Source organism: Salvelinus alpinus, chromosome 17, assembly GCF_045679555.1.
Source record: "Salvelinus alpinus chromosome 17, SLU_Salpinus.1, whole genome shotgun sequence".
NCBI lineage: Eukaryota > Metazoa > Chordata > Actinopteri > Salmoniformes > Salmonidae > Salvelinus > Salvelinus alpinus.
The window spans coordinates 28,970,615-28,991,856 of NC_092102.1; the positions used below are offsets into that span (position 1 = coordinate 28,970,615).

Sequence of the window (21,242 nt, forward strand, 5' to 3'; positions counted from 1 at the left end):
AACAGCTATGAAAAATACAGATGAAAACTCTCTAGGTAGATAGTGTGGTGTACAGCTTATCATGAGACTTCCTTAGATATCGTGCACCAGCTGTTATTTACAAAAATACATAGTCCACCGCCCCTTATCTTACCAGACGCCGCTGTTCTATCCTGCCGGTACAGCGTATAACCAGCCATCTATGTTGATAGTGTCGTCGTTCAGCCACAACTCTGTGAAGCATAAGATATTACAGTTTCGAATGTCCTGTTGGTAGTTTAATCTTGCGCGTAGGTATTTGATTTTATTCTCCAAAGATTGCCGTAGCACGCGTTCCAGCAGGTATATCTCTCAGGTCACCCCCAAAGCCAATTCCTCCATTGGCCGCCTCTCCTTCCAGTTCTCTGCTGCCAATGACTGGAACGAACTACAAAAATCTCTGAAACTGGAAACACTTATCTCCCTCACTAGCTTTAAGCACCAGCTGTCAGAGCAGCTCACAGATCACTGCACCTGTACATAGCCCATCTATAAATAGCCCAAACAACTACCTCTTCCCTTACTGTATTTATTTATTTATTTATTTTGCTCCTTTGCACCCCAGTATTTCTACTTTGCACACTCATCTACTGTCAAATCTACCATTCCAGTGTTTTAATTGCTATATTGTATTTACTTCGCCACCATGGCCTATTTATTGCCTTTACCTCCCTTCTCACCTCATTTGCTCACATTGTATATAGACTTATTTTTCTACTGTATTATTGACTGTATGTTTGTTTTACTCCATGTGTAACTCTGTTATATGTGTCGAACTGCTTTGCTTTATCTTGGCCAGGTCGCAGTTGTAAATGAGAACTTGTTCTCAACTTGCCTACCTGGTTAAATAAAGGTGAAATAAATAAATAAAATAAAAATTGCGCGTTTGCTAGCAGAATGGAAGGAAGTGGGGCTTTATTTGATCGCCTAAGAATTCTCAGAAGGCAGCCCGCCCTCTGGCCCTTTTTTATCCGCCTCCTCTTCATGGAAATCACGAGGATCTTGGCCGGTTCCCGAGAAAGCCGTATATCGTTCGCGTCGGGCTCGTCAGACTCGTTAAAGGAAATAAAGGATTCTGCCAGTCCGTGATGAGGAATGGCAGTCCTGATGTCCAGAAGTTATTTTCAGTCATACTAGACGGTAGCGGCAACATTATGTACAAAATAAGTTTAAAAAATAAGTTACAAAAGACGCTAATAAACGAGCAAAAAAACAATCGGTTGGGTACACGTAAAACGTCTGCCTTCTTCTCCGGCGCCATTATAATGCCATACATATTGTACATATGTACAGTGTTGTAACAATGTGAAAATAGTTAAAGTACAAAAGGGAAAATAAACTGATTCAAGTATTTTTAGCCAGATCCTAGTTGGGATGTTGAATTTTATGTTCCATTTGATGGCTTAGAAGGCCCTTCTTGCCTTTTCTTTCAGATCGTTCACAGCTTTGTGAAAGGTGCTGTTTTTGTGTGCTCTTGGGCAACGGTGTCTAGATGGAATTTGTATTCGTGGAACTTTTTTGGAACATTTAATCTCAGGGCCCAGGTCTGACAGAATCTGTGGAGAAGATCTAAGTGCTGCTTTAGGCCCTCCTTGGTTGGGGACAGAAGTACCAGATCATCAGAAAACAGATTCTAGTTGGGTGAGGTCGGGTGCTGCAGACTGTTCTAGTGCCCTCGTCAATTTGTTGATATATGTTGAAGAGGGTGGGGCTCAAACTGTCTCCCTGTCTCACCTCACGGCCCTGTGGAAAAAAAGGTGTGTTTTTTTTGTCCATTTTATCTGCACACTTGTTGTTTGTCTACATGGATTTTATAATGTTCTCCAACAGCGCTTTCCATCAATTTGTATAGGAGACCCTCATGCCAAATTGAGTCAAAAGCTTTTATGAAATCAACAAAGCAATTGAAAACGTTGTTTTTGTTTGTTTGTTAGTAAGGGTGTCCAGGATGAATATGTGGTCTGTCGTATGTTAATTTAGTAAAAAGACAATATGACATTTGCTCAGTACAGAAAATGTAAGTGTCTGCTGTTAATGATAATGCAGAAGGTTTTCCCCAAGGTTGCTGTTGACGCATATCCCACGGTAGTTATTGGGGTCAAATTTGTCTCCACTTTTGTGGATGGGGTGATCAGTCCTTGGTTCCAAATATTGGGGAAGATGCCAGAGCTGAGGATTATGTTAAAGTTTTTAGTATAGCCAATTGGAATTTGTGGTCTGTATATTTGATCATTTCATTTAGAAATCCATCAACACCACAGGCATTTTTGGGTTGAAGGGTTTGTATTTTGTCCTGTAGTTCATTCAATGTAATTGGAGATTCCAGTGGGGGTTATATACTATCCTATGTTGGGGTTGTTTGGTCATATGGATGGGGAGGTGACGCTATGTAGGGATAGAGTAGAGGGGATTGGGAATGAGAATGTTGGGGCATTGACTTGTTACACTCAGTCTGACAATAGGTGGTGCTGTTATCTCACACAGATAGAAGAGTGGGGCCCATTTGACCTGGTGATCGGAGGAAGCCCCTGTAACGACCTATCTATCGTCAACCCCGCCAGGAAGGGACTGTACGGTAAGAAACTTCATAAAAAATGATCAATTAATCTTAATCAAACTTCAATAAATGTGTTACGAAGCATGCTTCACTTCACTCCAATTACACTCTATAAAATCCATGCCAAGTGTTACAGGCTGAAATGGCAGGGAATTAGTTCTTATCAAATGTAATTTCTATACATTCCCTCTTATATGCACAGTATAAACTTATACCTTGTTTTCCATATACATTGAAGGTACAACAATCAAAGAGATATTTGCAATTGATATATATACTGCTCAAAAAAATAAAGGGAACACTTAAACAACACAATGTATCTCCAAGTCAATCACACTTCTGTGAAATCAAACTGTCCACTTAGGAAGCAACACTGATTGACAATAAATTTCACATGCTGTTGTGTAAATGGAATAGACAACAGGTGGAAATTATAGGCAATTAGCAAGACACCCCCAATAAAGGAGTGGTTCTGCAGGTGATGACCACAGACAACTTCTCAGTTCCTATGCTTCCTGGCTGATGTTTTGGTCACTTTTGAATGCTGGCGGTGCTTTCACTCTAGTGGTAGCATGAGACGGAGTCTACAACCCACACAAGTGGCTCAGGTAGTGCAGCTCATCCAGGATGGCACATCAATGCGAGCTGTGGCAAGAAGGTTTGCTGTGTCTGTCAGCGTAGTGTCCAGAGCATGGAGGCGCTACCAGGAGACATGCCAGTACATCAGGAGACGTGGAGGAGGCCGTAGGAGGGCAACAACCCAGCAGCAGGACCGCTACCTCCGCCTTTGTGCAAGGAGGAGCACTGCCAGAGCCCTGCAAAATGACCTCCAGCAGGCCACAAATGTGCATGTGTCTGCTCAAACGGTCAGAAACAGACTCCATGAGGGTGGTACGAGGGCCCGACGTCCACAGGTGGGGGTTGTGCTTACAGCCCAACACCGTGCAGGACGTTTGGCATTTGCCAGAGAACACCAAGATTGGCAAATTCGCCACTGGCGCCCTGTGCTCTTCACAGATGAAAGCAGGTTCCCACTGAGCACATGTGACAGACGTGACAGTCTGGAGACGCCGTGGAGAACGTTCTGCTGCCTGCAACATCCTCCAGCATGACCGGTTTGGCGGTGGGTCAGTCATGGTGTGGGGTGGAATTTCTTTGGGGGGCCGCACAGCCCTCCATGGGCTCGCCAGAGGTAGCCTGACTGCCATTAGTTACCGAGATGAGATCCTCAGACCCCTTGTGAGACCATATGCTGGTGCGGTTGGCCCTGGGTTCCTCCTAATGCAAGACAATGCTAGACCTCATGTGGCTGGAGTGTGTCAGCAGTTCCTGCAAGAGGAAGGCATTGATGCTATGGACTGGCCCGCCCGTTCCCCAGACCTGAATCCAATTGAGCACATCTGGGACATCATGTCTCGCTCCATCCACCAACTCCACGTTGCACCACAGACTGTCCAGGAGTTGGCGGATGCTTTAGTCCAGGTCTGGGAGGAGATCCCTCAGGAGACCATCCGCCACCTCATCAGGAGCATGCCCAGGCTTTGTAGGGAGGTCATACAGGCATGTGGAAGCCACACACTACTGAGCCTCATTTTGACTTGTTTTAAGGACATTACATCAAAGTTGGATCAGCCTGTAGTGTGGTTTTCCACTTTAATTTTGAGTGTGACTCCAAATCCAGACCTCCATGGGTTGATAAATTTGATTTCCATTGATAATTTGTGTGATTTTGTTGTCAGCACATTCAACTATGTAAAGAATAAAGTATTTAATAAGAATATTTCATTCATTCAGATCTAGGATGTGTTATTTTAGTGTTCCCTTTATTTTTTTGAGCAGTGTATTATTATTCAGTCGACTGTATTAAAAATCTCCTAACGTGTTCTCCTCATCCCTCGTCTGTCTGTCCAGAGGGCACAGGGAGGTTGTTCTTTGAGTTCTACCGCCTGCTGAGTGAGGCCAAGCCCAAGGAGGGCGAGGACCGCCCATTCTTCTGGATGTTCGAGAACGTGGTCGCCATGGGCGTCAACGACAAGAGGGACATCTCTCGTTTCCTCGAGGTTTGTTATATCCACAATATCAATACAATACAGGTGACAATCTGAGGTCTTTGGCATTACTTCATTAGAGCGTTTCAAAAGTTGTTGTAGTCTTTATATGTCGTTGCGGACTCACAACGGCGTTGTGAAGAGTGAAAATGTATAACCCATGATAGATAGCTGTGGTATGTTAAATGAAACACCTACCTGTGTGTGTGTCCGTGTCCGACAGTGCAATCCAGTGATGATCGATGCCATTGAGGTGTCTGCGGCTCACAGGGCTAGGTACTTCTGGGGCAACCTACCAGGGATGAACAGGTGTGTGATGCCCACAGTCTACTTGTTTTCCTATAATAACACAATCTTTCATATTCCTGTTTTTAATTTACAATACAAAAATGACCTAATTGCATAACTACACAGTTATATCTTATGAATTACTTTTACTTTGGTAGTTGTCAATTGTGTTGAAATAAATGCCAGAAAGTACACATTGTTACCAATTGAAATCTAGTGGAAACAGTACCGTAAAATAAGTGGCCATTTATGGATATCTCTTGGCGTATTCCATATCACATTCCCATTGTTCATGTGCCAGGCCTCGGTGTGCATCTGGGATGGACAAGCTAGAGCTACAGGACTGTCTGGATCATGGCCGTGTGGCTAAGGTAACACTATCTACCTTTTCTTCACTCAGTGGAACTGGTCAAAAATCAATAAGTGGTTTTATTTCAGTATATTACAATATACACTCAGTGGCCAGTTTATAAGGTACCCCCATCTAGTACCGGATGGGACCCCCCTTGGCCTCGAGAACTGCCTGAATTCTCCGGAACATTGACATGTTGCTCAATTGGTATTAAGGGACCCAGCGTGTGCCAGTAAAACATTCCCAACAACATTACACCACCACCACCAGCCTCTACCGTTGATACCACGATTCTTGCCATTCTCCTTCGACCTTTCATCAATTAGCGGTTTTGGCCCGCTGACTGGATGTTTTTTGTTTGTAGCACCATTCTTGGTAACTCCTGTCGTACATGAAAGCCCAGGAGGCTGGCCGTTTCTGAGATACTGGATCCGGCACGCCTGGCATAGACGATCATACCACGCTCAAAGTTGCTTAGGTCACTCGTTTTGCCCATTCTAACGTTCAATCGAACAGTAACTGAATGTCTCGATGCCTGTCTGCCTGCTTTATATAGCAAGCCACGGCCACATTAACCATTTTCGTGAATGGGATGGTGTAGCCAATAAACTGGCCACTGAGTGTATATTTCACAATATCCCACAGAAAACACACACTACATGACCAAAAGTATGTGGACACCTGCTCGTCAAACATCTCATTCCAAAATCATGGGCAATAATATGCAGTTGGTCCCCCCTTTGCTACACTAACCACATCTACTCTTCTGGGAAGGCTTTCCATTAGATGTTGGAACATTGCTGCGGGGACTTGCTTCCATTCAGCCACAAGAGCATTAGTGAGATCGGGCACTGATGTTGGGCGATTAGGCCTGGCTCGCAGTCGGCATTCCAATTCATCCCAAAGGTGTTTGATGGGGTTGATTGAGGTCACGGCTCTGTGCAGGCCAGTCAAGTTCTTCAACACCAATCTCAACAAACCATTCCTGTATGGACCTCGCTTTGTGCACTGGGGCATTGTCATGCTGAAACAGGAAAGTGCCTTCCCCAAACTGTTGCCACAGAGTTGGAAGCACAGAATCGTCTACAATGTCATTGTATGTTGTAGCGTTAAGATTTCCCTTCATTGGAACTAAGGGGCCAAGCCCAAACCATGAAAAACAGCCCTAGACGATTATTCCTCCACCACCAAACTTTACAGTTGGCACTATGCATTGAGGAAGGTCCGTTTTCCTGGCATTCGCCAAACCCAGATTCGTCCGTCGGACTGCCAGATGGGGAAGCGTGATGAGTCCAATGGCAGCGAGCTTTACACCACTCCAGCCGACGCTTGGCATTGCACATGGTGCCGGCGCCGACCGAGATGGCCGCCTCGCTTCGCGTTCCTATGAAAATATGCAGTATTTTGTTTTTTTATGTGTTATTCCTTACATTGGTACCCCAGGTAATCTTAGGTTTCATTACATACAGTTGGGAGGAACTACTGAATATAAGAGCAACGTCAACTCACCATCGTTACAACCAGGAATATGACTTTCCCGAAGCGGATCCAGTGTTTTGCCTTCCACCCAATACAATGGATCTGATCCCAGCCGGCGACCCTAAGCGACGCCGTAAAAGGGGCAAACGAAGCGGTCTCCTGGTCAGGCTTCGGAGACGGGCACATCGGGCTCCACTCCCTAGCATACTACTCGCCAATGTCCAGTCTCTTGACAATAAAGTTGATGAAATCCGAGCAAGGGTAACATTCCAGAGAGACATCAGAGATTGTAACGTTCTCTGCTTCACGGAAACATGGCTCACTCAAGAGACGCTAACGGAGTCGGTGCAGCCAGCTGGTTTCTTCACGCATCGCGCCGACAGAAACAAACATCTTTCTGGTAAGAAGAGGGGCGGGGGTGTATGCCTTATGATTAACGAGACGTGGTGTGATCATAACAACATACAGGAACTTAAGTCATTCTGTTCACCTGATCTAGAATTCCTCACAATCAAATGTCGACCGCATTATCTACCAAGGGAATTCTCTTCGATTATAATCACAGCCGTATATATTCCCCCCCAAGCAGACACATCGATGGCCCTGAACGAACTTTATCTGACTCTTTGTTAACTGGAAACCACACACCCTGAGGCTGCATTCATCGTAGCTGGGGATTTTAACAAGGCTAATCTGAAAACAAAACTCCCTAAATTCTATCAGCATGTCGATTGTGCTACCAGGGCTGGTGTAACCTTGGATCATTGTTATACTAACATCCGCGACGCATATAAGATCCTCCCCCGCCCTCCTTTCGGAAAAGCTGACCACGACTCCATTTTGTTGCTTCCAGCCTACAAACAGAAACTAAAACAACAAGCTCCCTCGCTCAGGTCTGTTCAACGCTGGTCCGACCAATCTGATTCCACGCTTCAAGACTGCTTCGATCACGTGGATTGGGATATGTTCCGCATTGCGTCCAACAACAATATTGACGAATACACTGATTCGGTGAGCGAGTTCATTAGAAAGTGCATTGACGATGTCGTACCCACAGCAACGATTAAAACATTCCCAAACCAGAAACCGTGGATTGATGGCAGCATTCGCGTGAAACTGAAAGCACGAACCACTGCTTTTAACCAGGGCAAGGTGACCGGAAACATGACCGAATACAAACAGTGTAGCTATTCTCTCCAAGGCAATCAAACAAGCTAACTCCCAGTATAGAGACAAAGTAGAGTCGCAATTCAACAGCTCAGACACAAGAGGTATGTGGCAGGGTCTACAGTCAATCACGGATTACAAAACGAAAACCAGCCCCTTCGCGGACCAGGATGTCTTGCTCCCAGACAGGCTAAATAACTTTTTTGCTCGCTTTGAGGACAATACAGTGCCACTGACACGGCCCACTACCAAAACCTGCGGGCTCTCCTTCACTGCAGCCGAGGTGAGTAAAACATTTAAACGTGTCAACCCTCGCAAGGCTGCAGGCCCAGACGGCATTCCCAGCCGCGTCCTCAGAGCATGCGCAGACCAGCTGGCTGGTGTGTTTAAGGACATATTCAATCAATCCTTATCCCAGTCTGCTGTTCCCACATGCTTCAAGAGGGCCACCATTGTTCCTGTTCCCAAGAAAGCTAAGCTAACTGAGCTAAACGACTACCGCCCCGTAGCACTCACTTCCGTCATCATGAAGTGCTTTGAGAGACTAGTCAAGGACCATATCACCACCACCCTACCTGACACCCTAGACCCACTCCAATTTGCTTACCGACCCAATAGGTCCACAGACGACGCAATCGCAACCACACTGCATACTGCCCTAACCCATCAGGACAAGAGGAATACCTATGTGAGAATGCTGTTCATTGACTACAGCTCAGCATTTACCACCATAGTACCCTCCAAACTCGTCATCAAGCTCGAGACCCTGGGTCTCGACCCCACCCTGTGCAACTGGGTCCTGGACTTCCTGACGGGCCGCCCCCAGGTGGTGAGGGTAGGTAACATCTCCACCCCGCTGATCCTCAACACCGGAGCCCCACAAGGGTGCGTTCTGAGCCCTCTCCTGTACTCCCTGTTCACCCACGACTGCGTGGCCATGCACGCCTCCAACTCAATCATCAAGTTTGCGGACGACACTACAGTGGTAGGCTTGATTACCAACAACGACGAGACGGCCTACAGGGAGGAGGTGAGGGCCCTCGGAGTGTGGTGTCAGGAAAATAACCTCACACGCAACGTCAACAAAACAAAGGAGATGATTGTGGACTTCAGGAAACAGCAGAGGGAGCACCCCCCTATCCACATCGACGGGACAGTAGTGGAGAAGGTGGAACGTTTTAAGTTCCTCGGTGTACACATCACGGACAAACTGAATTGGTCCACCCACACAGACAGCGTTGTGAAGAAGGCGCAGCAGCGCCTCTTCAACCTCAGGAGGCTGAAGAAATTCGGCTTGTCACCAAAAGCACTCACAAACTTCTACAGATGCACAATTGAGAGCATCCTGTCGGGCTGTATCACCGCCTGGTACGGCAACTGCTCCGCCCACAACCGTAAGGCTCTCCAGAGGGTAGTGAGGTCTGCACAACGCATCACCGGGGGCAAACTACCTGCCCTCCAGGACACCTACACCACCCGATGTCACAGGAAGGCCATAAAGATCATCAAGGACAACAACCACCCAAGCCACTGCCTGTTCACCCCGCTATCATCCAGAAGGTGAGGTCAGTACAGGTGCATCAAAGCAGGTACTGAGAGACTGAAAAACAGCTTCTATCTCAAGGCCATCAGACTGTTAAACAGCCACCACTAACATTTAGCGGCCGCTGCCAACATACTGACTCAACTCCAGCCACTTTAATAATGGGAATTGATGGAAATTATGTAAAATGTACCACTAGCCACTTTAAACAATGCCACTTAATATAATGTTTACATACCCTACATTACTCATCTCATATGTACACTGCTCAAAAAAATAAAGGGAACACTGTAACTCCAAGTCAATCACACTTCTGTGAAATCAAACTGTCCACTTAGGAAGCAACACTGATTGACAATAAATTTCACATGCTGTTGTGCAAACGGAATAGACAACAGGTGGAAATTATAGGCAATTAGCCAGACACCCCCAATAAAGGAGTGATTCTGCAGGTGGTGAACACAGACCACTTCTCAGTTCCTATGCTTCCTGGCTGATGTTTTGGTCACTTGAATGCTGGCGGTGCTTTCACTCTAGTGGTAGCATGAGACAGAGTCTACAACCCACACAAGTGGCTCAGGTAGTGCAGCTCATCCAGGATGGCACATCAATGCGAGCTGTGGCAAGAAGGTTTGCTGTGTCTGTCAGCGTAGTGTCCAGAGCATGGAGGCGCTACCAGGAGACAGGCCAGTACATCAGGAGACGTGGAGGAGGCCGTAGGAGGGCAACAACCCAGCAGCAGGACCGCTACCTCCGCCTTTGAGCAGGAGGAGCACTACCAGAGCCCTGCAAAAAAATTTTTATTTATTTATTTAACCTTTATTTAACCAGGTAGGCAAATTGAGAACACGTTCTCATTTACAATTGCGACCTGGCCAAGATAAAGCAAAGCAGTTCGACACATACAACAACACATAGTTACACATGGAGTAAAACAAACATATAGTCAATAATACAGTGAAAAAAAAATAAGTCTATATACAATGTGAGCAAGTGAGGTGAGATAAGGGGGTGAAGGCAAACAAATATATGTATAAATAAATAAAATAAATAAATAAAAATATAAAAGGCCATGGAGGTGAAGTGAATACAACACAGCAAGTAAAATAAAACTAAAAAAAAACCCTGGAATGGTTGGTTTGCAGCGGAAGAAAGTGCAAAGTAGAGACAGAAAATAATGGGGTGCAAAGGAGCAAAATAAATTAATAAAATAAATACAGTAGGTAAAGAGGTAGTTGTTTGGGCTAAATTGTAGATGGGTTATGTACAGGTGCAGTAATCTATGAGCTGCTCTGACAGCTGGTGCTTAAAGCTAGTGAGGGAGATAGGTGTTTCCAATTTCAGAGATTTTTGTAGTTCGTTCCAGTCATTGGCAGCAGAGAACTGGAAGGAGAGGCGTCCAAAGGAAGAATTGGTTTTGGGGGTGACTAGAGAGATATACCTGCTGGAGCGCGTGCTACAGATAGGTGCTGCTATGGTGACCAGCGAGCAGAGATAAGGGGGGACTTTACCTAGCAGGGTCTTGTAGATGACCTGGAACCAGTGGGTTTGGCGACGAGTATGAAGCGAGGGCCAGCCAACGAGAGTGTACAGGTCGCAGTGGTGGGTAGTATATGGGGCTTTGGTGACAAAACGGATGGCACTGTGATAGACTGCATCCAATTTATTGAGTAGGGTTTTGGAGGCTATTTTGTAAATGACATCACCGAAGTCGAGGATTGGTAGGATGGTCAGTTTTACAAGGGTATGTTTGGCAGCATGAGTAAAGGATGCTTTGTTGCGGAATAGGAAGCCAATTCTAGATTTGACTTTGGATTGGAGATGTTTGATGTGAGTCTGGAAGGAGAGTTTACAGTCTAACCAGACACCTAGGTATTTGTAGTTGTCCACATATTCTAAGTCAGAACCGTCCAAAGTAGTGATGTTGGACAGGCGGGCAGGGGCAGGCAGCGATCGGTTGAAGAGCATGCATTTGGTTTTACTTGTATTTAAGAGCAGTTGGAGGCCACGGAAGGAGAGTTGTATGGCATTGAAGCTCGCCTGGAGAGTTGTTAACACAGTGTCAAAAGAAGGGCCAGAAGTATACAGAATAGTGTCGTCTGCGTAGAGGTGGATCAGAGAATCACCAGCAGCAAGAGCGACATCATTGATGTATACAGAGAAGAGAGTCGGTCCAAGAATTGAACCCTGTGGCACCCCCATAGAGACTGCCAGAGGCCCGGACAACAGACCCTCCGATTTGACACACTGAACTCGATCAGAGAAGTAGTTGGTGAACCAGGCGAGGCAATCATTAGAGAAACCAAGGCTGTCGAGTCTGCCAATGAGGATGTGGTGATTGACAGAGTCAAAAGCCTTGGCCAGGTCAATGAATACGGCTGCACAGTATTGTTTCCTATCGATGGCGGTTACGATGTCGTTTATGACCTTGAGCGTGGCTGAGGTGCACCCATGACCAGCTCTGAAACCAGATTGCATAGCGGAGAAGGTGTGGTGGGATTCGAAATGGTCGGTAATCTGTTTGTTGACTTGGCTTTCGAAGACCTTAGAAAGGCAGGGTAGGATAGATATAGGTCTGTAGCAGTTAGGGTCAAGGGTGTCCCCCCCTTTGAAGAGGGGGATAACCGCAGCTGCTTTCCAATCTTTGGGGATCTCGGACGACACGAAAGAGAGGTTGAAGAGGCTAGTAATAGGGGTGGCAACAATTTCAGCAGTTAGTTTTAGAAAGAAAGGGTCCAGATTATCTAGCCCGGCTGATTTGTAAGGGTCCAGATTTTGCAGCTCATTTAGGACATCAGCTGACTGTATTTGGGAGAAAGAGAAATGGGGGAAGCTTGGGCGAGTAGCAGAGGGGAGGGCAGTGCTGTTGTCCGGGGTAGGGGCAGCCAGATGGAAAGCATGGCCAGCCGTGGAAAAATGCTTATTGAAATTCTCAATTATAGTGGATTTGTCGGTGGTGACAGTGTTTCCTATCTTCAGAGCGGTTGGAAGCTGGGAGGAGGTGTTCTTATTCTCCATGGACTTTACGGTGTCCCAGAACTTTTTTGAATTTGTGTTGCAGGAAGCAAATTTCTGCTTGAAAAAGCTAGCCTTGGCTGTTCTAACTGCCTGTGTATATTGGTTTCTGGCTTCCCTGAAAAGTTGCATATCACGGGGGCTGTTCGATGCTAATGCAGAACGCCATAGGATGTTTTTCTGTTGGTTAAGGGCAGTCAGGTCAGGAGAGAACCAAGGGCTATATCTGTTCCTGGTTCTAAATTTCTTGAATGGGGCATGCTTATTCAAGATGGTGAGGAAGGCATTTTTAAAAAATGACCAGGCATCCTCTACTGACGGGATGAGATCGATATCCTTCCAGGATACCCCGGCCAGGTCGATTAGAAAGGCCTGCTCGCTGAAGTGTTTCAGGGAGCGTTTGACAGTGATGAGTGGAGGTCGTTTGACCGCTGACCCATTACGGATACAGGCAATGAGGCAGTGATCGCTGAGATCTTGGTTGAAAACAGCAGAGGTGTATTTGGAGGGCAAGTTTGTTAGGATGATATCTATGAGGGTACCCGAGTTTACGGAATTGGGGTGGTACCTGGTAGGTTCATTGATAATTTGTGTGAGATTGAGGGCATCAAGCTTAGATTGTAGGGTGGCTGGGGTTTTGAGCATGTTCAAATTTAGGTCGCCTAGCAGCACGAACTCTGAAGATAGATGGGGGGCAATCAGTTCACATATAGTGTCCAGAGCACAGCTGGGGGCAGAGGGTGGTCTATAGCAGGCGGCAACGGTGAGAGACTTGTTTTTAGAGAGGTGGATTTTTAAAAGTAGAAGTTCAAATTGTTTGGGAACAGACCTGGATAGTAAGACAGAACTCTGCAGGCAGTCTTTGCAGTAGATTGCAACACCGCCCCCTTTGGCCGTTCTATCTTGTCTGAAAATCTTGTAATTGGGGATGAAAATATCTGAGTTTTTGGTGGTCTTTCTAAGCCAGAATTCAGACACGGCTAAAACATCCGGGTTGGCAGAGTGTGCTAAAGCAGTGAACAAAACAAACTTAGGGAGGAGGCTTCTAATGTTAACATGCATGAAGCCAAGGCTATTACGGTTACAGAAGTCATCAAAAGAGAGCGCCTGGGGAATAGGAGTGGAGCCAGGTACTGCAGGGCCTGGATTCACCTCTACATCACCAGAGGAACAGAGGAGGAGTAGGATAAGGGTACGGCTAAAAGCTATGAGAATTGGTCGCCTAGAGCTACTGGAGCAGAGAGTAAGAGGAGGTTTCTGGGGGCGATAAAATAGTTTAAAGGAATAATGTACAGACAAAGGTATGGTAGGATGTGAATACAGTGGAGGTAGACCTAGGTATTGAGTGATGATGAGAGAGATATTGTCTCTAGAAACATCATTGAAACCAGGTGATGTCATCGCATATGTGGGTGGTGGAACTGAGAGGTTGGATATGGTATAGTGAACAGGGCTAGAATCTCTACAGTGAAATAAGCCAATAAACATTAACCAGAACAGCAATGGACAAGGCATATTTACATTAAGGAGAGGCATGCTTAATCGGGTGATCAATAAGGGTCCAGTGAGTAGAGGTTGGTTGGGGTCGTGGCGATCCAGACAGCTGGCCGGGTATGTGGCTCTCGGTAGCAGCATGGGATGGAGGTCTGTTTGTAGATACCTCGTGCGTTTCCGTCGGTAAGTTAGTGGGGTTCCGTGTAGTGGGGTTCCGTGTGGAAGAGGGGATCAATCCAAATTGGCAGAATAGATATAGTGACCCAAGGAGAAAAAAAATAAATAAAAAATAAAAATAAAAATAAATAATAGTTGTCCGGTATGCTTATTCAGGTAGCAGCCGATAAGACAGCTAACGATTAGCGGGCCTCAGGTGAGCGTTCAGGTAACGTCGGGACGGAGGTGCCAGTTGGATAAATCCCTCGGGCAGATAACGTCGGCAGTCAGACGTGAAGGCCCGGTGGGGTTCCGTATCTGCAGCAGCAACAAAAGAAACGTGTCCGGATGGTGATGGAACTCCTCAGCTGGCTAGCTCCAGGATGATTTGAGTATGCTCCGGGGTCGACGTAAGCCAATCGTCACACGGTTTGCAGCTAGCTAGCTGCGAAGTCAAGGTGCAAGTGACCAGAGCCTGCGGCTGGAATCCGGGGAAACTGAGAGAGAAGAAAAGTCCCGGAATGCTCCGGTCCGAGTCGCGTTGCACAAAAGTGCCGGTAGATTATCGAGCTAGAGGAATAGCTGATGACCACAACACGAGGGCAGCTGAAAACCAACGCTAGCCAGCAAACCGGCTAATTTCGGGGCAGCTACAGATTAGCTTCTGGCTAGCTATCGGAGTAGCTACTGGTTAGCTTTCAGGCTAGCTTCTGAATTAGCCCCTGGCTGGCTTCCACGATGGATTTTCAGTTTGAGGTAAATATTACTTTTTAGTAATTGGTGAAGCGGGTTGCAGGAAAGCTTTTGCAGGAAAGCTTTTGTAGTTGAGTTCTTGGATAATAAAATAAATAAAAGATAAGTGAAGAGAGGTGTAAATATATATACAGGACACAAACAATACGGAACAGAAAAAGACGTCTGAACTGCTAAGCAACCTTGGGGGAACCTCCAGCAGGCCACAAATGTGTAAAGTCAGGCAGGATTTAGGCTACCAACTGCCTAGCCAGTTGTAGCTCAATCTTGGGTACAATGATCACATTCTCGCACTGACTGACTGTGTTGAGGCTCATTGATTTAGCGTTACGTTAGCCTACATGCTACACTAGCAAAGTTATAAATTATATAGCTGTAGGCTATATTAGCCACGACTTACCGTTCTTTGTGTAATTTTCTTCCTGCATGTTTTGCAAGTTGCAATCCGTTTTTTGTTGATACAGCATTGTCTTTATATCTGAAAATAATAATTTGGGGTATCATCTTTCCAAGCGCTCCATCTGAATTCACCCGCCGACGTTCCTCTGCACTGCCACGTGCAACTTTTTCTCAGCTGGCACAATTTGATTGGCTGCTGTCCAGTTCAAACTAATCTGTTAAATGAAGAGTTGGCGCGCTGCACACTTTTTTTTTTTAATAGCATCATTTTTTATATTTGGGCTTGGGGAGGGTATCAAGTGAGTTCGAGTCAAAAGGCTCAAGTCCAAGTTAAGTCACGAGTCATTGGTGTTAAAGTCAAAGTCAGGTTGCAAGTCATCATATTTCTGACTCGAGTTTGACTCGAGTCCAATTCATGTGACTCGTGTCCACACCTCTGGAAGAGACTCAAACACAGGCACAGACACATGCATACACACACTTGATAACATACGCACTATACACACACGTACACATGGATTTTGTATTGTAGATATGTGGTAGTAGAGTAGTGGCCTGAGGGCACACACTTAATGTAAAATTATATAACTGCCTTAATTTTGCTGGACCCCAGGAAGAGTAGCTGCTGCCTTGGTAATTTCCACTTATTTTAGAAGAAATAGTGAATCGAGCAAGAGGGCCAATATTTTGATCGCATCTGTATAGTGTTAATATGAGTGTGTATTTTCTATGTCCTGTAGTTTGGAAAGGTGCGCACCATCACCACGCGCGCCAACTCCATCAAGCAGGGCAAAGACCAGCACTTTCCCGTCATGATGAATGGCAAAGAGGACATCCTGTGGTGCACTGAGCTGGAGAGGTGAGACCAATGATGTGTATAAACACTGGATGACTAACAGGAAGAGCTGTATTGAAGCCACGCACAGCCATCTTGGTACTCCTCCTCAATTGTAAAAAAAGATTTTGGAAGCTATAGAAATGCTTTTATTAATGTCTACATTCGTTTTTGACACATTTATTCTATTACAAACACCATGTATGCTTTTAAATTATATTATGTGAGCTAAACATGAAAATAAAAAATTATTAAAAATATAAAAACATTTTCCTTAATGTATTTTATAGAGTACTAATGTTACTGTCCCCTCTACAACAAACAAAAAACTTAAATACACAGAATTTTGTCCTTAGAATATTTAATTAAAATACTGTAGAATTCCATGTATTACTATGGAGGACTGCTCCTAAAAGGGTGTGCCAATATGGCCAACCGGTAGCTTCAAAGCCTCTCATTGGCTAATACATAGCATTAGCAATCCAGGTTTTATAAATATCATTGGGTGAGACCAAGACCCACAATTCTATTCAGACTGTGCCGCTCACATGTTTAGAAACTGTTCTAATTCTCTGTTCCCTCCAGGATCTTTGGCTTCCCGGTCCACTACACAGATGTGTCCAACATGGGCCGCGGTGCCAGGCAGAAGCTTCTGGGCAGGTCCTGGAGCGTACCTGTCATCAGACACCTGTTTGCCCCTCTGAAGGACTACTTTGCATGTGAATAGTGCCCTCCCTAACCAACCTCTCTGTAGTTCCACACCTCCCTCCACTGCTACCCCATGAGGAGGATCTGCAAATCAAATGTATTTATAAAGCCCTTTTTACATCAGCTGATGTCACAAAGTGCTATACAGAAACCCAGCCTAAAACCCCAAACAGCAAGCAATGCAGGTGTAGATCTGCACCCTTTGGCCTCCTCCAATCATGAGGCTGAGGAGTAGGACACAAGATCGTGCGGGTACACATGGTGACTCCGCTCTCACCCCTCTCCGTTCAGCCATGATGTTTTCTTCCAACACTCTAAAAATACCCTACACAAAAAAATCGAAGGAGCCAGACCTGCCTTTCACTGAGCGAAACCAGCACTGATAAGGGGACCATTTGAGGGTCTTACTTTTATAGCCTTCCTTTTAACAAAAGGCTGGTCTGAGAGTGACATGGAAAGTACCACTGATTGTCTAACTTAGCATTGGCACTTCTGATTGACAATCTTGTTATCCCCTGGTAGGCAAAAGCCAAAGTGTTATTTTAGGGTTTTAAGGCTTTATACACTGCTTTTACTTCTTAACAAATTACTTCCCCTCATGTTGTCTTTGAGTGGATTTGTTGTGATCACAAAGTCAGACATATTTTTTGTATTTTCACAAAAGTGAAAAGATATTAGACAACAATAGGACAAAGTGACAGTAACAGACGAGCGTAACAAAGAAAAAATAAAACAAATTATAATTATATATACAAACATCCAGTAAAAAAAATAATAATAATGAGACATTGGGTCATATGGTCACCTGCCATAGGCTACATATTATACATTACGTGTGAAACATTATATAAGGATTATATAGAGATTCAATCAATGTGATGTGGGGGGAGATACTCCATATAGTCAAAAGGTTGCCAAATGCTGTAAAATGTCTAATTTATTCCTCAAGCAGTTATGCCACACTGATTTTCTAAAACTAGAGAAACTTTTATATAAGAATTTATAGATCTCTTTATCAATGAGTAGACATTTGTTTCATTTTCATGATGTCAACATTGGGAAATGTACATGTTCTTCTCCCAAATGCCAATGTGACGTAATACTTGAATCAATACAAAAATGTCCAATCGAGCTGAGAGACAGAATGAAGAAGGCTCCGTTCTCAGCCATGCCAAAATACATTAAAAAATGTACTGTAAAATCAATACAAAGACGTAAAGACATCTCAATATTGGACATTTTGACATTTGTCATGTGCTACTGTTCTAAAGTATCCATATTCTTTAACTGGAAGTTAGTTTTTGCTTTCACCAAATATAAGTGAGAGTTACCTCATCATCCAGGGCATCTGAAAACCATCTTGGCTATCTGTACAAAAAGTCACTGGAATGTTTTATAGAAATGGTATACTTCATTTTTATACTGTATATATGAAAATGTTTACAAGATTTAAAAAATATTTGATTGGACTTTGGGAGTTTCATTGTCCTAATGTCATCTTAAATTTATATTTTTAAATCTGTAAATTTAAGTGGTTGATAAACCCCAGTATGGTGCATAGATATCCTTCACCATTGTTAAAGTGCTCTGGACTTCAGATTGAAGTACAATATACACTTATTTTGTCTACTCATTTTGGCTACTTTTGTAGCCCTTTTTTGTTTTGGTAAATTAATGTGGAGAGTTTGCTGTGCAGTTTTAAAATACTGGATTTTTTTTTACATAGCATATGTTCACAGTGGAGACCTGCCAGTTATTTGTTTTTTACTGAGTACTACTCACTCGTTCATGGTGCCTTTTAGCAGTCTGTTCAAAGAGCTTACTTTAGTAAAACACTGACTATATGTCATAACCAGCACTTGCTTTACTTCAAAGGTTATTTTACTAAGATACCAAAATACACAAGATGTTTACATGCTTTATTAATAGCACTGTATCCTTTTAATTTTGATAAATGTCATGCTTTTGATTTTGAATATTCAAAATGTTTTTTCTATTATTTTAATGGCTTTTTAGAACTACACCTTCAACATTTTTTGTTTTATATACTCAGATCTTCTTCTTACTTAAAACAAAATCTGAAGTAGTAGCACAATATATACAGTGCCTTAAGAAATTATTCATACTCCTTGATTTATTCCACATACTGTTGTGTTACAGCCTGAATTCAAAATGGATTCAATCGATTTTTTTCCTTACCCATCTACACATAATACCCCATAATGACAAAGGGAAAACATGTTTTTAGACATTTTTGCACATTTATTGAAAATGAAATAATCAATTTACATAAGTATTCACACCCCTGAGTCAATACTTTGTAGAAGCACCTTTGGCAGCGATTACAGTAAGTATTTCTGGGTAAGTCTCTAAGAGCTTTCCACATCTAGATTGTGCAACATTTGCTCATTATTATTATTTTTTGTTCTTCAAGCTCTGTCAAATTGGTTGTTGATCATTGCAAGACAACCATTTTCAGTGTCTTGTCATATATTTGCAAGTAAATTTAAGTCAAAACTGTAACTCGGCCACTCAGGAATATTTGTTATTTTCTTGTCAAGTAACCAGTGTAGATTTGGTTTTGTGTTTTAGGTTATTGTCCTGCTGATAGGTGGAGAGCAGACGGAACCAGATTTTCCCTGTGCTGAGCTCCATTCTGTTGATTTTTTTTTTTATCCTGAAAAACTCCCCAGTCCTTAACGATTACAAGCATACCCATAAGATGATGCAGTCACCACTATGCTTGGAAATATGGAGAGTGGTACTCAGTAATGTTTTGTATTCAGGACAAAAATGTATTGCTTTGCCCACATTTTTTGCAGTGTTACTTTAGTGCCTTGTTGCAAACAGGATGCATGTTTTCGAATATTTTTATTCTGTACAGGCTTCCTTCGTTTCACGCTGTCAATTAGGTTAGTATTATGGAGTAACTACGATGTTGTTGATCCATCCTCAGTTTTCCTTCCTCTGCGGCAACTGAGTTAGGAAGAATGCCTGTATCTTTGTAGTGGCTGGGTGTATTGATACACCATCCAGAGTGTAATTAATAACTTAACCATGCTCAAAGGGATATTTAATGTCCCTTTTGTAAGCACATTTTTATTCCTGAACTTATTTTGGCTTGCCCTAGCTAAGGGGTTCAATACTTAATGACTCAAGAGATTTCAGCTTTTCAATTTTAATTAATTTGATTAAACATAATACCACATTGACATTATGGGGTATTGTGTGTAGGCCAGTGATAAAATGTGTAAAAAGTCAAGGGGTGTGAATACTTACTGAAGGCACTGTATAAGGCTTGCTTGTGATGTATTATTTTATCAAGCGTTTTACAACAAGATTAATCAATAGGCTTTTTTGTATGTTAGATTTGCAACATCTTTTTATATATATATATATATGATTTATATTTTGTGAAAAATACTTTCTCCAATAATACTGTACTTCCATTGTGCATTCAAATGTTTTTAAACTAAACGTGTTTGAAGAGGGAGTTATTCAAAAAGATCTGTCTCCTATTTTTGTACTTGTGTACTGTTTGGAAAGGCAGCAAGAAAGTATTTCTTTGTACTCGATATATGTTACTTCTATTCAATAAAAATGGCTTTAATTATGTTCTTTACTATGTTGGTTTTCCTTGTAATTTCAACAGTAAAACATTGTAGAATCCACCTTAAAATACCTTAAATGTGTTTTACAGCATTAATGCTGTAGATTGCACTGCATATGGGTATAATGCTGAAAAATACTGTTATTAACTGTAATTGTAAGCCTCCTGTAAAAATGACTAACTTACTGTATTTCTTTACAGTAGTATCTGCTAAGAAAAGCAACTTCTGCTGGTCAAAACCGCCAGACCTGCCCTGAGAACAGTCTTGGTTTCAACTATGGGATACAACGCTCTTTCTCTCTCTCACACACACACCACAGATGTTTGGCGCCGCATTCATTACTCATGCAACAACAAAAAAAATGTGGCGAACTACAGTTTTGCTTGTGGGGTAGAGTGCCCTTGCACCAAAGCATCACAACTTGTTACACTACCCAGACCTCATCCTGCAATTTGGGTGACTCATTCGTTTGTGGATACCAAGGTTTGAGAGCAAGCACTCCTACTTCAAGGAGTGAGCCAGAAAACTTGCCTGAGAGCCACCAGTTACTCCAGTCTTACTTATGCAGCGGCCAATTGTTTCCACATAGTATTGAAGTTGTTGGTGTCATTAATTAATTTGAGGAGCAATTATTTAACAACGCCATTCAGGGACCTCTTCAGTCAAAAGTGTTCACAAAGCAAAGCACTGTAGAGATGTTCAAAATTGTATACAAAGTAAAAACATACACTAAAGGCCTTGTTGTAATGGGAGAAATTGATGACGGATACATATTTGGAAAGATCTCACTGATTCTGGTCAGAGAATCACAGGTTAATT

At 43.5% G+C, this 21,242-nt stretch overlaps 1 protein-coding gene across 3 annotated transcripts in view; it reads left to right on the forward strand.

Annotated features, from left to right (window-relative positions):
- Nucleotides 1-20,434, forward strand: part of LOC139542692 (DNA (cytosine-5)-methyltransferase 3B-like) — a 91,293-nt gene extending 70,859 nt beyond the window's left edge. For all 3 annotated transcript variants that reach the window (XM_071348446.1, XM_071348444.1, XM_071348445.1), the window contains exons 17-22: nucleotides 2,503-2,593; nucleotides 4,487-4,635; nucleotides 4,847-4,932; nucleotides 5,213-5,282; nucleotides 16,010-16,128; nucleotides 16,690-20,434. In XM_071348446.1, the coding sequence (XP_071204547.1) occupies nucleotides 2,503-2,593; nucleotides 4,487-4,635; nucleotides 4,847-4,932; nucleotides 5,213-5,282; nucleotides 16,010-16,128; nucleotides 16,690-16,831 (657 nt within the window). In that variant the 3' untranslated portion in view covers nucleotides 16,832-20,434. The remainder of the gene's footprint in view (nucleotides 1-2,502; nucleotides 2,594-4,486; nucleotides 4,636-4,846; nucleotides 4,933-5,212; nucleotides 5,283-16,009; nucleotides 16,129-16,689) is intronic.
- The last annotated feature ends 808 nt before the right edge of the window (nucleotides 20,435-21,242 follow it).